At 45.4% G+C, this 15,075-nt stretch overlaps 1 protein-coding gene across 1 annotated transcript; it reads right to left on the bottom strand.

Moving 5' to 3' along the window:
• Positions 1-2,146: 2,146 nt before the first annotated feature.
• On the bottom strand, positions 2,147-9,956 carry kbtbd13a (kelch repeat and BTB domain containing 13a). Its single transcript, XM_085968594.1, has one exon. The coding sequence runs from the start codon at positions 9,593-9,595 to the stop codon at positions 8,231-8,233; it is 1,365 nt and encodes a 454-aa protein (XP_085824720.1). The 5' UTR covers positions 9,596-9,956; the 3' UTR covers positions 2,147-8,230.
• Between the last annotated feature and the right edge of the window lie 5,119 nt (positions 9,957-15,075).

Genomic DNA, 15,075 nt, shown 5'->3' with positions numbered 1-15,075 from the left:
ACCTTTTCAGGGCTTTGGGAGTGTTGGGCAGGGGCAGCTCCCGTAGGGGGCGCAATCTGTCGGGGTCTGGTCCGATTTCCCCATTCTCCACCACGCTGCCTAGTATGCAGAGGCGCGTGGTGTTGAAAACGCACTTGTCCTCGTTGTAAGTGAGGTTGAGTTTTTGTGTGGTTTTCAGGAACCTCTCGAGGTTCGAGTCGTGATCCTGCTGGTTGTGACCGCAGATGGTGACATTGTTGAGGTAGGGGAAGGTTGCCTGCAAGTGGTGGTCATCGACCATGCGGTCCATCTCCCTCTGGAAGACCGAGACCCCATTCGTCACCCCAAAGGGGACTCTGAGGAATTGGTAGAGGCGTCCGTTCGCCTCGAAGGCGGTGTACAGGCGGTCCTCTGGTCTGATAGGGAGCTGGTGGTATGCTGACTTGAGGTCGATGGTGGAGAACACCCGGTATTGGGCAATTTGGTTCACCATTTCTGATATGCGGGGTAGCGGGTAGGCGTCTAGTTGGGTGTACATGTTGATCGTTTGGCTATAGTCGATCACCATCCGTTTCTTCTCGCTACCCCTCACCACTACCACTTGGGCGCGCCACGGGCTGTTGCTGCGTTCAATGACGCGCTCCCTCAGCAGCCTGTCCACCTCGGTCGCGATAAACCGCCTGTCCTCCCAGCTGTACCTCCTGCTTTTGGTCGCTATTGGCCGACAGTTGGGAGTAAGGTTCGCGAATAGCGAAGGCGGCTTTACCTTCAGGGTAGCCAGACCGCACACTGTGAGGGGCGGCTGGGACCCACCGTAATTGAGCGTGATGCTTTGGTGGTGGCACTGGAAATCCAGGCCCAAGATCACGCTCGCACATAGATTCTTCATGATTAGCAATTTAAAATTATCGTATACAGTTCCGTTAACGGACAATTGTACCACGCAGTAACCTATAACGGTCGATGTCTGGGTTTTATCAGCCATAGAGATGGTGCCCCGAGCAGGGACCACCATTAGAGAGAGTTGTTGTGCTAGTTCAGGGTGGATAAAACTCTCCGTGCTTCCACTGTCAATTAAACATTTAACCCCGCACCCGTTTACCTCGATGTCCACCATTGATTTGGAGAGCGGGTGCGGTCTGGTCTGGTCCACTGTGACCGATGGCACTGTAGGGCCCTGATCGAGACAAGATGGCGTCCACGCTGTCTGCTCACAAAATGGCGGACCCCACGAGGTTGGGCAAGATGGCGTCCAAGATGGCCGCTCCCACGGCGCACACGCGGCGGTGGCGGGTTTTCCAGCGGGGTTCCCTCTGCACACCTTCCCAAAGTGCCCCTTCTTACCGCACTTAAAGCAGGTGGTGCCTTTCGCCGGGCACAGGTTTCTGGTGTGCTTCGGCTGCCCGCAGAAGTAGCAGTTGGGGCCCCGACGCGTCGCGGCTGTCGTAGGGCTTCTGGGGGGAGAGCGGGGCCCCGACGGTGTCGGGCTGCCGGGCGGGGAAGATGCCTTCCAAGATGGCGGCGCCCTTGGTGCACACGTGGTGGCGTGGGCGGCGTGGGCTGAAGAGTAGGCGTCCGAGTTTCTCTGGGCCACATCCAGGGATCGCGCTGTGTCCACAGCCTGTTTCAGGTCCAATCCCGTTTTTTCCAGTAGTCTCTGCCGGATGTAAGTGGAGCTGAGGCCTGTGATAAAGGCATCACGAACAAGCTCGTCAGTGTACACTGCGGCTTTTACGTCTTGGCACTTGCAGTCTTTGCCAAGCGTTTTCAGGGTGACTAGGAACTCATCCAGCGATTCCCCAGGTCGCTGTGCGCGAGTAGCGAGCAGATGCCTAGCGTACACCTCATTCGTAGGCTGCTGGTAATGCGCCTTTAGGATGTCGCAGGCGGCCAGGTACGTGTCGGCATCTTGGATGAGGGGGTAAACCCGGCGGCTTACCCAATTCCGCAGGATTCCGAGTTTCATACTTTCGGCGTCCGTAGCGCCTGTGATGGCTACGGAATTGTCCAGGAAGAATTCCATACACTTAAACCAGTGTCCGAAGCGTGCCGATGCGTCCGAAGCATGCTGGTCCAAATCCAAACGTTCGGGTTTCAAGAGTTGATCCATTGCGTTGAAAATTTAGTTAATAAAATTGATGTGCCTCAATGAATCCGAGACTCGACGTTAACGGAGCAAAGCAAGGCTTTTATTAACTAAGAAAGTAATACACAGTGGAGAAGTGTCTCCCATCCAAAGATCTGCTGCACTGCCTGTGAGACAGTGCAGCCTGCTTAAGTAGTGGCCAGGTATGGGCGGAGCCCTACACACAATACAGTACAGGTGGGGAAATGAAACTGAAACTAAACTAAATACAGAGAATACAGTGCCTGAGAACACAGAGAATACAGTGCCTGATGAACGGCATATTTCATCACAGAGCTCTCTTCCTTCAGTTAATTCTTGCACTAGTTTTCCTTTGCTCCCTCAGTTAATTCTGGCACTCTCCCTTTCATTCCCCCTCAGTTAATGCTGCCATTCTCCATCCTCTGCTGCCACAAAGGACTGCACCCAGTTTCCCCCCATTCCTCCCAAAGAACTGCTTCCAGTGTCTGTCCCTTCCCTCTTGCTTTCCTTTGTCTTATTGTCGTTTATGTCCCACTTCCCTCTCCTATTCACTGCCATTGATTTTCGTGTGCAAACTCCAGCCTACTCTACGTATCAGCCAGACGGGGATAGGAGCAGTACTGAGGGGAGCGGGGCCCAGTCAGTTACCGATTTTTAACAATTAAACACTGTCGGTTAGCATGTATGGTGATTATGTATTCTCAGCATTGCCTTTACAGGAGAGCACATTGATGGCATAGTTGTGCATGGGTCTATGGTAGTTTACCTCACTTCAGAATCAAGGCTGGCATGGGGTAGGCAGGCACCACATTTGGATGTGGGGGTACAGGGACTATCCTACTATTTCAGGAGGCGTTCTTGGGGGGCTGCGTCTCTTTTCTGGACAGCTAGGGATCAAAAGTGATGCACTGTCAATGTCTGTCTGGCATCAACCTACCATTCTTCCACAGGAGTATGTGGTAGTGTTTGTAAAAGGGGACTTGTTGTATGGGTGTCTAGGATAGGAGGTCCAGGCTGCTTGGACTTTCCCAGTTCTAGGCAGATGTGCTCTGACTGGTGTATGTCCCATGACTGCTTAATCCACATATATATAATGGGAGAGGTAGGATTTTGCCATAGCAGGGGTGAGATGCATCAACACCAGCAGTGAGAGTTGTGGGAGTCTTTGCATCTAAGATAGACTTTGCAGTTCTGGGAACAGGCTTACAGACAAGCTTACAGACTTGGAAATGTGGGCTAGTGAGTGCAGATGCAGAAAATTCTGGCCAAGGGTCTAATCGAAGTTTCCCAATATTGCCAAACTTAATGGGCCCTTCTGATCAACTTCAAAATGAGAGCCATGTCCTATAGAACAATAGACCATGTTATGAAATATATTAGCAATTCTTGCTGAATTCAGAGGATATAAATTCCCTAACAAGGGAAACATTTTAAGCCACGCAAACCTTTCGGCAAACAAATACCAACTAAAATCAGGAGAGGCATGAAGCTGTGAGGAGTACAGACATTTCATTCTCCAGGAGTTCGAAACTTACTGCCCACTCAACAAAGACTGAATCATCATGGAAAAACTCAATGGTCTCATCACACAAAAAGTTAACAGGTTTTACAACTGGAACAGATTGTCTTATAATTGGAGTTTTAAAATTGGAGAGATGTCAGGGGGAGAGATATCATCACCAGCACCTTCACCCTGAATCTCCTTAGCACTGGTGCTCAGATTCTTAAATTATCACAGCAAACAGTCATACAAACAATCCAGGGCTTAGATCCAGCTCATTTGGCAAGGCTGACACAGATCTATATATGGAGATATTTCCCCAGAGCTACTGGACAAGTGGAAGGATTTCAACAGGATCAAATAAGAGCTATAATAAAACCAACTGCAGCAGCCTCCACCCAGTTTAACTCTGTGTCCAAATGGATGCCACAACGTTTAACACAATTCAGGAAACTGTGTATTTTCTTTCTGTCTTATTTTCTTCATTCAAAGGGAGTGTTGCTCCCAGTCTTTCCTATTCTGACCACAACAGTAACAACAAAACAATTTGTATTTATATAGTGCCTTTAACATAGTAAAACATCCCAAGGCGCTTCACAGGAGTATTATAAGACAAAAATTTGACACCGAGCCACATAATGAGATATTGGGGCAGATGACCAAAAGCTTGGTCAAAGAGGTAGGTTTTAAGGAGTGTCTTAAAGGAGGAACAAGAGGTAGTGAGGCAGAGAGGTTTATGGGGGGAATTCCAGAGCTTAGGGCCAAGACAGCTGAAGGCACGGCCACCAATGGTTGAGCGATTATAATCAGGGATGCTCAAGAGGGCAGAATTAGAGGAGCGCAGATATCTCGGGGGGGGGGTGTTGTGGGGCTGGAGGAGATTACAGAGATAGGAAGGGGCGAGGCCATGGAGGGATTTGAAAACAAGGATGAGAATTTTGAAATCGAGGTATTGCTTAACCGGGAGCCAATGTAGGTCAGCGAGCACAGGGGGGATGGGCGAACGGGACTTGGTGCGAGTTAGGACACGGGCAGCCGAGTTTTGGATCACCTCAAGTTTACGTAGGGTGGAATGTGGGAGGCCAGCCAGGAGTGCGTTGGAATAGTCAAGTCTAGAGGTAACAAAGGCATGGATGAGGGTTTCAGCAGCGGATCTCACTGTTAATATGGGAAACAAAACACATAGTGCTACATACTGCAGCTTTAAATCAGCAATACACATTTACTTTTAGGATGGGGAGGGAAGGGAAACACAAGAAATCTACAAGGTTTTTGTGTGATGGGGATTGGAACTAATTTGACTTTTCCCATTTCAAATATAGAATATATTACAGAATATGCTCACAAAAGTCTCAATGTAAATGGTAAAATGCATTACAATGCTTGCTGCTGTACAATAAGTTGTACAATAAGTATTTTTTCTTACAGGCATGGGTAATCTGGTAAATTCCAAGCTGAGAGAGTATCGAACACTCTGACAAATTTGCTTCATGGAGGGAAGAGTCCTCAGCAGAACTTGACTACTGGTCAATACCAGGCTCTACTTTTACCTTAAACAAATAGACAGGGTTGGTGGAATAAACATTGGTGGAAGAGTCGAGGACCAGAGGACACAGATTTAAGGCGATTGACAAAAGAACTAAAGGCGACACAAGGAAAAACTTTTTTTAGCAGTGAGGGGTTAGGATCTTGAATGCACTGCCTGAAAGGGCGGTGGAGGCAGACTCAATCGTGGCTTTCAAAAGGGAGTTGGATAAGTACCTGAAGGAAAACATTTGCAGGGCTATGGGGAATGGGCAGGGGAGTGGGACTAGCTGAAGTGCTCTTGCAGAGAGCCGGCACAGGCTTGATGGGCCGAAAGGCCTCCTTCTGTGCTGTAACCATTCTATGATTCTAGGATTCTAGGATCATACCAGTACAGGTATACATATCTATGTGTGTGTATTTTTTTATGTATTGAAATTTCTTCCTTAACGTTTCTTAAGTCATTATTTTATTGCTGTTTAAAGGTGCTTTAGATATATTCCTTTGGCCATTTGACTTGCAGCCAACTACCAATTAGAGCACTAGTATCAACTTAATATCACTTGAAGAGAATTCTCAGAAATGCATTTGAAGCAAACTGTGGTGCTACCAAAATAAACCAGCTGTAATGTTTCAAGTGGAAAATGTGAGACTCCTTACGGATACTAGATCCTGGAAAACTGCCAACACGCAATAAGATTCTTCTTTAGAAAAACGGTAGGATTAGTATTCTGGAAAGATGAGATGAAATAGGCTTACGGTAGAAACAAATCTTCATCCAAAACTATCTTGTGAGCGCCCCAGCGTGAGCAATAAGAAAGTTGCATCCTCCTATCCACACAGTTCATGTTTGTGTTAGGAAAAAAACTGAGCACTTCTTCTAGGGATAGTTCACATTCTTTATCTGGATAATGGGGGAATTTGTCGAGATGGGGAAACCATTTATAGGGTATGGATTGTATTTAACTAAGTTGGGTCTAACACCCAGGGAGCTGAAATTGTGATTGGCAAGTATTTAAACTAGTTGGGACAGGTGACCAGGCAGTTCACCAAGAGTTATTGGTATGGAAAGTTTTTTTTTAATTCATTCATGGGATGTGGGTGTCGCTGGCAAGCCCAGCATTTATTGCCCATCCCAGTACAACTAAGTGGCTCGCTCGGCCATTTCAGAGGACAGTTAAGAGTCAACCACATTGCTGTGGGTCTGGAGTCACATATAGGTCAGACCGGGTAAGGACGGCAGATTTCCTTCCCTAAAGGACATTAGGGAACCAGATGGGTTTTATACAACAATTCAATAGTTTCATGGTCACCATTACTGATACTAGCTTTTTATTCCAGATTTATTTAATTAACTGAATTTAAATTCCCCAGCTGCTGTGGTGGGATTTGAACACATGTCTCTGTGATCATTAGGTCTAGGTCTCTGGATTAACTGGTCCAGTAACATAACCACGATGCTATCGCTCCCTTATCATCATAAGTGGGACAGCTTATGATGGTAAAAACTCAACTGGTTTAAAAATGTTAAGAGAAAATAGTTTAAGGAATAGGGTGAGTAAAAAAAAGTGTTAATGAATCATTAAGGTCTTTTAACATAAATGGCAAAAATATTACTTCTTTCTATAGGCGTGTACTGGGAGTGGGACCTTAGATCTCATTGATATCACTGAAACATTGTTTAATGTGAACTATGGACCAAAACAGAGGGACTGAAAATGACAGTCATTCTTATATGGGCTAGAAGGATCAGCAGCCACATCTGTGATGTTTCGAAGGCTCAGTAGACCATGTGGGCTGATGCTTAAACATCATGGAACAGGTAACGGTTAAAATCAGTGTGAAAATAAGTAAGCAGAACAGACTACAAGCAGTTGTATTTTTCTAGTTCTGATGCCTAATTTGCTGAAGAACATCCATTTAAGAGAATTGTTATTACATTTATTGTTGGAGACTAGTTTTATAATGATGGATGGATGTAAACAATGGATATATGCAGACACGCCAATTATTGTTTTGTGAGCAACTAGCAGATCTCACGTGGCATTGCTCACAGCAAGTCAGATGATAGGTTGAGTTATAGCAACAGGAGCATTCGACCATGTCAGTGTGCTATTCTGCTGCTGAGCTGCAATCGTATTTAATTGGCCTGTCTCTTTAAGGGCACAAAGTCTAATTGCTTTAAATCCTGAGGTTAATTGTTATTGGTGAAGGAATTTAATAGAATTGGCAAATGACTCTAAATTTCCTGCACCAAGTCAGAAGAAAGTATCATGAAAATGACTTATTTTCTTTCTTTTAATACTTTGGTGTAGCATTTGAAGTATTGTGGACAGATGCTGGAAGCAAGACATACATATAACACTATTTTTCTGATCATCTTTTGTTCAGTTTAGCATCAATATGCATTATCTTAGCTTTCTCAATAATCATCCAGCTTTCACATTCCCAAGGAGAAGAAAACCAGGGGGACATAGTGGTTAGCACGGTGGCATAGTGGTTAGCACTGTTGCCTCACAGCGCCAGGGACCCGGGTTCGAATCCAGCCTCGGGTGATTGTCTGTGTGGAGTTTGCACATTCTCCCCGTGTTTGCGTGGGTTTCCTCCGGGTGCTCCGGTTTCCTCCCACAGTCCAAAGATGTGCGGGTTAGGTTGATTGGCTATGATAAAATTGACCCTTAGTGCTAGGGGGATTAAATACGTGGGGTTACGGGGATCGGGTGGGATATGTGTCGGTGCAGGCTCGATGGGCCGAAATGGCCTCTATCTGCACTGTGGGGTTTCTGTGGGGGAAAAAACATGATTGTAAACTAAGGAGACAGTGAACTTGGCATTTAGAAGACTTATGGAATGAATTAGCTTCTGACCCCGTGAATGATGATTTAATTGAAGCATTCAGAAAAGGAAATGGACAGATTCCTCATTGAGATAATTGTGCCACCACTTTAATGCCTGGGCAAGTGAAAGATGAATATAATTTGAACAGGTCCTACAGATGAATCAAAACAATTGATTGAGTTAGATTTGCAGAATGCCCTTTCCCCATGCCTACCTCGTCCGTGTATCAGTTACTAGAATTGAAAAGGCACATGAGGAACATTACAAATCCCTTCCCAAAATTAGTTCTGGTGCAGAGCAGCCAGTCGCTTCTTTGGCAGCCTAAGTAAGAAGGTATGCATAGAACCACTTAGAGGAAATCCAGCCCCTTCCTTTGTTGGCTTCCATTTATCTTCCTGTATATTATAAATCAGGGTTAACATTCTGTTTACTGTAAAAACTGTATCCCCTCTGATGGCCGCTGTGAAAAGTGCACCTTTGCTGTTTACATACTGACCAGGCAAAGCAGTCCATTGTTGCCTAGTGAGGTTGAAGCAGTCGATCAAGCACCTCAAAAAATCATCTGCTGGTCCGTTTCGCATAACATACAGGTTGTCCATATGTGCGACCATGCAATGGCCATAGCTTTGTTGGCGTTTTAGCGTGGTTACGAGCAGCCATTCATCTTGACGGGTCCTGTACTCATAGATGTCCGTGGTGTCCATTGGTAACCAAAGGCATACGAAGATCCTGCCCATTGTGCGTGCACACGCTATGCCCTCCCCAGGTCTCGGCAGATGTGCAGCGAAGGACCATGTGTTGGATGCCACATGGTACTTCTCCACAGTTGCAAGCACGATATTCTTGTACATTCCTCCCATGGCAAAGAGGTAGCCATCTTGTCCAGTCAGTGTTAGGTTGTAACGAAGGTGCTGAAGACTTGAAAATTCACTCCAGCTATTTCTTTCAGTATCGTAGCAAAAACTAGGCTCTACTGCCTGCTTGCTCAATCCATCAACCCCTCCGACTATATAGACATTGTTGTCCAGCACAGCAATACCTGCGAGAGAAGTGCTGGCTTTGTCTGGTAATGAGGTCAAGGTTCTCCAATTGTTCTCTGCTTCATCGAGATAGCAGACGGTTCTAGAAGTGTCATCCAAATATTGAAGTGAGGGTGAGTGCGTGGCCACGGCCACAAATGTACTGGGAGACAGGGATTCGATATAATCCAACTGATCTTCAGGCAAGAAGCTCAAATCTTCCCTTACATTGGCATAAACATCCCTAATAAACAGAGCTGAGGCATGAATCAAGTCAAACACCCCATACGTAGCGGCAGCCTGGAGCATGAGAGTGCAGTTATTTGAACTGATGAGATGAATAAGGTGCTTTGTCAGAGGCTTCACCAGCAGAAAGGCTGCACATTCAATGGCATCGAGGATTTCCTCGCTGTTCAGAATAGGTTGGTCGTCTTTTAGAACTTTCAGCATTACATCAAAGCCACGGGCCGGTAACTCTTGCAGTTGGATCTCCTGCTGAGCGCACTCCCGCATGCCCGACTCGAAGAGAGCCCTGAAGTAGTCGCTGGCCTCAATCAGCAGGCGCTTCTCGACAGTGAAGGACTCACCCTCCACTTTCACACGCACGTAACCTGCTGGTGGCTGCATCGGTCAATCGGTGCAGCCTTGTTCAGATCCTGCGATTATCGACCACTGGCTTCAAATTCTTGGAATTGTGGTTTGAAGGGCCAGTGTAACACTGAGCTATTTCAGCTGCTAAACAATTAAACTAAACCCAAGTCTTCGTACCTTTCAGTTTTAAGTTGCTTGTTTACCAACTTTAACTGTGTCCACAGCCTCTGCCATTAAGTTATTAATATCTCGGGCTATAGATAGCTGACCTTCCCTGCCATGTGTCTAATGCAGCAGGTATTTTTAGGAGAACCCAGCTTATCGTGGACCCACACTTCTACCAGCCTGTGTTAGTGGAGTTGAATTGCTTTAGCTCTGTATTGCGTCCACACTTCAATGTTATCGCTGATACCGCCCTTAACGTCGGCAAAAAACAGTCAACAGCTGAACGTTGTGTCCAAAAAGGCCATTATATGGAGATATTCGTATCAGTAGGGCGTGTCAGGCTTGTTTCAACGATCCTGTGGAACCTCTTTATGAAAGTGTCTGAAATTCAGCCAAAGAAGACTATTTTAGACGGAACATTTGACAAGGGCTAGAAATTGGTTTAGGTTTAATTTTTGGGCTCCTCATAGTTGGGACATAGCCCCGCAAAATTGGACCTTTTTACCCCTGTTTTGCGCCTGGAAAAACAAGTGCAACAAGACCTAATTTCTCCCCCCTCAGTCTCTCTATTACAGGGGGAGCCATTAATAAAGTTAAGTTACTTGCTGCAGGCGAAGACCTGCCAGTGGGGTGGAGCCTCAGAAAGTTCCAACCTAAGTCTCCAGCAGTCATGATAAAGCTTCATAATGCAGTGGTCAAACCTCGCTTAGAATGTTGTGTTCAGATTTAGTCACCAAGGCACGGGAAAGTTATTGGCCTGCCAACACGAATTGAGTGCAGGTAACGATCGCTGCGCCTGAATGTGTAGGCCCAAAGTACACCTGATATTGGGCCTCGGGCCTCACTTAAATAAGACTGGCAAGCTGCAGACACCTGTTGGGCATTCCCAGGCAGCTCGCTTGGAATTGCAGTAAGTGCTTAAAGGCGAAAGGAAGGCGATCGGGAGGGGGGCGATCGGGAGGGGGGCGATCAGGGTGGAAGGCGATCGGGAGGAGGTGGCCATCAGGAAAGAAGGCGATCGGGAGGAGGGACAATTGGGGTCAGCAACAGTCTGTTGGGACTGTTGTAGAACTGTGAGAAGCACTCGTCCACCTCCCGGCTCGACATTTTTAAAAATGTTACCTTTTTGGTGGCAGTCTGCAGCGGTGCCTTTACGAACCACCAGTTAGGCCACATATAGACCTGATTTTCCTGACCGCAGCCCAACTGGTGCTGGCTGCGTTCAGGGCAACCCAATTTGGCACAGGGGGCCTCAACAGGTGTTAGTCCCCTTATTTGCATTTACAAAAAGCCTATTGCTTGTTTCAGGTGCGGTCCCTAGATGCCTACTTTTTTGCCTGTACCAATATGGTGGGTGGCGCTCGTAATAAGTGCGTGTTTCCTGCCCGCCATATTGGTATAGGCAAAAGATACTGTCCGGTTTAGCGCCCGAAAAATGGGTATGGCACCATCGAATTTCTAGGCCATTGTGGCAAAAGCAAGGGTGCAGAAAAAGGGCAACAAAATTGATTCCAAATGTAAGGAGGATGGGCTATGAGGAGAGAAGCTTAAAATGTACCCTCTAGGAAGAAGATAGTTAAGAAGGAACCTCATCAAAATGTGCAAAACGTTAAATAGCATATCTCACTCAAAATATTACTTCAAGGCATGACAGGAAATTAGGACCAAAATGGAAGCTAGTGAAGAATAAATTGAGAAGAAATATTCGGAAAAAAACTCTTTACCCAAGAAGTGTTCAATGTTTGGAATAATCCACCAAGCAGAACAAGAGGCAAAAACATTTGGAGGTATTTAGATGCCATAGGAAGAGAGCTAGTGTACTAAACGGGCTTTTTCTCATCCCTGCCTAAGTTCTTCATGCAAAACAATCTTGTGCAGCAAACTTTGACTGAGTTGAAGCATTCTAAAAGGGATTGGATCAAGTTTTGGTTCAAAAGGAATGAAAGGATATGGGGGTCATAGAATCATACAGCGCAGAAGTAGGCCAATTCGGCCCATCGCACCTGTGACAGCTCTCTGAAAGAGATTAGTCCCGCACCCCTGCTCATTCCTCTGTAACCCTGCAAATTTTTTCCTTTTTAAGTAGAGATCCAATTCTCTTTTGAAAGTTACTATTGATTCTGCTTCTGCCGCCCTTTCAGTTTAGGAAAAAAAGTAAATGGTCAACTTGTGTCCTAAAACTGGGCCTGAATGACAGGGTGGACTATATGAACTGGATGGCCTTCTTCCTTCCTAAATGTTTATGTTCTGAAAACAGTTTTGTAACATTGCAGCCGAATTCACAACTGCAGCTGCAAAAGCTAAGACTTCAAACATATTTGTGCCTGGAGGCACTAAGCCCAACCACCCCCCTCCCCCGCAATTGTGCTTGGTTTACTGAAACAACCTGGGTCACCGTTCAAAATACTGCTTGTAACAAATAGAACTTTCCATACCACATGGAGGCAGAGTGGCTCTAAGGGCAGAATAAACAAAACAAACCAGACCACAAACATCTCATAGTTTGTCATTGTGTATGTAATACTGGCAATGTGGAATTAGTGTGGGATTAAGCTCAGAGGAAAAGAAAGACTTGCATTTATATAGTGCCTTTCACGACCACCAGATGTCTCAAAGCACTTTACATCCAGTGAAGTACTTCTGAAGTGGAGTCACTGTTGTAATGTGGGAATCGCGGCAGCCAATTTGCGCACAGCAAGCTCCCACAAACAGCAATGTGAAAATGGCCAGATAATCTGTCTTTGTTATGGTGGTTGAGGGAGAAATATTGACCAGGACACCGGGGATAACTCCCCTGCTCTTCTTCGAAATAGTGCCATGGGATCTTTTACGTCCACCTTAGAGAGCAGACAGGGCCTTTGTTTAACGTCTCATCCAAAAGACCGCACCTCCGACAGCGCAACACTCCCTCAGCACTGCACTGGAATAGCAGCCTAGATTTATGTGCGCAAGTCCCTGGAGTGGGACTTGAACCCACAACCTTCTGACTCACAGCTGACACTATATGAGGAGGAATAAAGGGTTTCAAATCACTTTAATTTGAGCAATGGTGCCAAGTTGGTTATTTTTGATATGAATTCAGAGTTTTAGGCCGATTAAATGAGGTCTCAGAATAGCAAATATTCCGAAAGAAGATATTATGAGGCTCAATATTTCAGGAACTGAAAGCTGTATTGAGCATGTTTCCTGGGTGCACAGGGTCATTGCATTATAACACAAAGTTTCACTTCACAAATTCAGGTGGGCTGAACAGCTAGTTCTGAGCTGGAAAACTATAAGTAATTTGATTTAGTGATTCGGTGACATCATGAATTAGATGCCCCAGCAGCAATCTAAAGACAAGCTTGATAAGCATTAGTTGTAGGCAATGCATTACAGTAAACTCACTGAAATTAGAAAAAAGTTAGGAAAGACTGGTAAGATCGGGGCTCCTGCTCAACAGTGATTAAACCCAGAACAGACTGTGAGTTAGATGTTGTGGAACCTATATTTTGACTACAAAACTCAAAACAGGCTGTAGGCTAACTTCTACATCTTAATATTTGTTTCTAGGTACACTGAGCCTAGAAGAGGTTGTAAATAGGCTGCTGAATACCACTGATAAAGTAAAGGCTCCTCTGATCATACTCCATGATGTAAGAAAACGACTAGGCACTTGGTCTGAGTATTAAACAAGGCTTTAATCAACTGTTTTTCAACATGGAGATCTAGTTGTGTCCTTCACTAGTTCCTGTTAAAGAATGTCCTGAGCAAGCTGGGCCCATGCCCGAGTATTTATACTCTCCCTGGACAGCACCACCAGCAGGCCGCCCAGTATTACTTCATAAGTCATTTCCACATGAATGACAAGATTCATGTCACTCCATAAACAGAATTTAAGAATAACATACTTACAATCGTATAAAGAAAAGGACTTATATTTATATAGCTCCTTTCGCGACCTCAGGATATCCCAAAGCACTTTACAGGCAATTAAGCACTTCTGAAGGGCAGTCACTGTTGTAATGTAGGAAACACGGCTGCCAGTTTTCACACAGCAAGGTTCCACAAACAGCAGTGAGATACAGGAGCAGAATTTACTGTAACCGGCGAATGACGGCGCCGTTCCTAGACTTGCCCTCGCCCATATACTTTCCATGAGTTTTTGCACTGAAAGTTGCTGTAAGCTAGCGATCCAAATAGCGCGGCACCTTCTACAGGGCATCAGGGAGGTTTGCGAACAGGGAAAGCAACTGTGTGTCTCCTTAACCAATTCGGTTGAAGAATCGTTAATGAGCAGCACAGAGTCTGAACCAGGAAGTTTCAGCTAGAATATGAATTCAATGTCAAATCAGGTACAGAAAGTGCAAGTAAAGAGTGGGAAAGAAAGATTGGATTAAAAGAGAGAGAGAAAAGAGACAGAAAGAAACAGTTTAAAAAAAGTTATTTAATTCTTTTTAAAATCTTCAACAACAATTAAAAGCTGAAGGAATAAAACTCCGCACTTCCCTGCTCTTCTTTGAAATAGTGCCATGGGATCTTTTACATTCATCTGAGAGAGCAGACGGGGCCTCGGTTTAACAACTCATACTGAAATACAGCACTTCTGACACCAGCACTGAAGTGCCCGCCTCAGTTTTATGCTCAAGCGCAGGACTTGAGCCCACAACCTTATGAATCAGAGGCAAGAGTGCTGCCACTGGGCTGCAGCTGATACCTAGCATTGTTGGCAGTTTTCTGTGGTTTCTCTGACTATACCGGAGCCATATATAACCCAGCAATAAACAGTTTGATCAATGGCAGACATGTGGCTGAGACTAGGTTATAACATGGAATTTATAAGGGTGATGGCATGTACAACCATTAGCTCTTACAACCATCAGTTCTTAGCATGTAGTTGCTATTGTAATAAGACTGGATTTGTTTTGTGAGAAGTTAATTGTTATTTGGTAAGAAAAAAATGTCAATTTGAGACCAAGGATCCACGTGTCTCTAAAGGTGTATCTCAGACTAGTATCTGCAGCTCAGGTTCCAACTAGGCAGAATGCTGTTCACATTGCTTGGCGCATGCTTGACTAGAATTTTTTAGGAGGGAGCTCTGCCAGTGACTGGATACTTAAATGAGGAGAACTCAATCACAAAAGTTAGAAATGTAAATATTTAGAGAGCAGGGAGCGGCGAATTTCTGCTCTATAAATTAACATTAGGTAGATTTACAGAGTCCAAGCAATCCAAAGGACATCACCTCCTCTCCCGAGCACTTTGCAGGTTTGACATCGGATTTACACCCCAGGTGATGTCAAATCAAAGCTTGCAAGACTATCTCAGGAAGTTTCACTCTGCTTCACGCCAGCATCAGGTTGGAGCCCAGC

The sequence above is a fragment of the Somniosus microcephalus genome, chromosome 27, assembly GCF_052327205.1.
Source record: "Somniosus microcephalus isolate GS21.2 chromosome 27, FLI_Smic_1.0, whole genome shotgun sequence".
NCBI lineage: Eukaryota > Metazoa > Chordata > Chondrichthyes > Squaliformes > Somniosidae > Somniosus > Somniosus microcephalus.
The sequence above is the reverse complement of the archived record's forward strand: the minus strand, read 5'-3'. Positions and strand labels throughout refer to the sequence as shown.

What these genes read in the sequence shown, in the direction of transcription:
- kbtbd13a (XM_085968594.1), bottom strand. Translation starts at nt 9,595, where the DNA reads ATGCAGCCACCAGCAGGTTACGTGCGTGTGAAAGTGGAGGGTGAGTCC.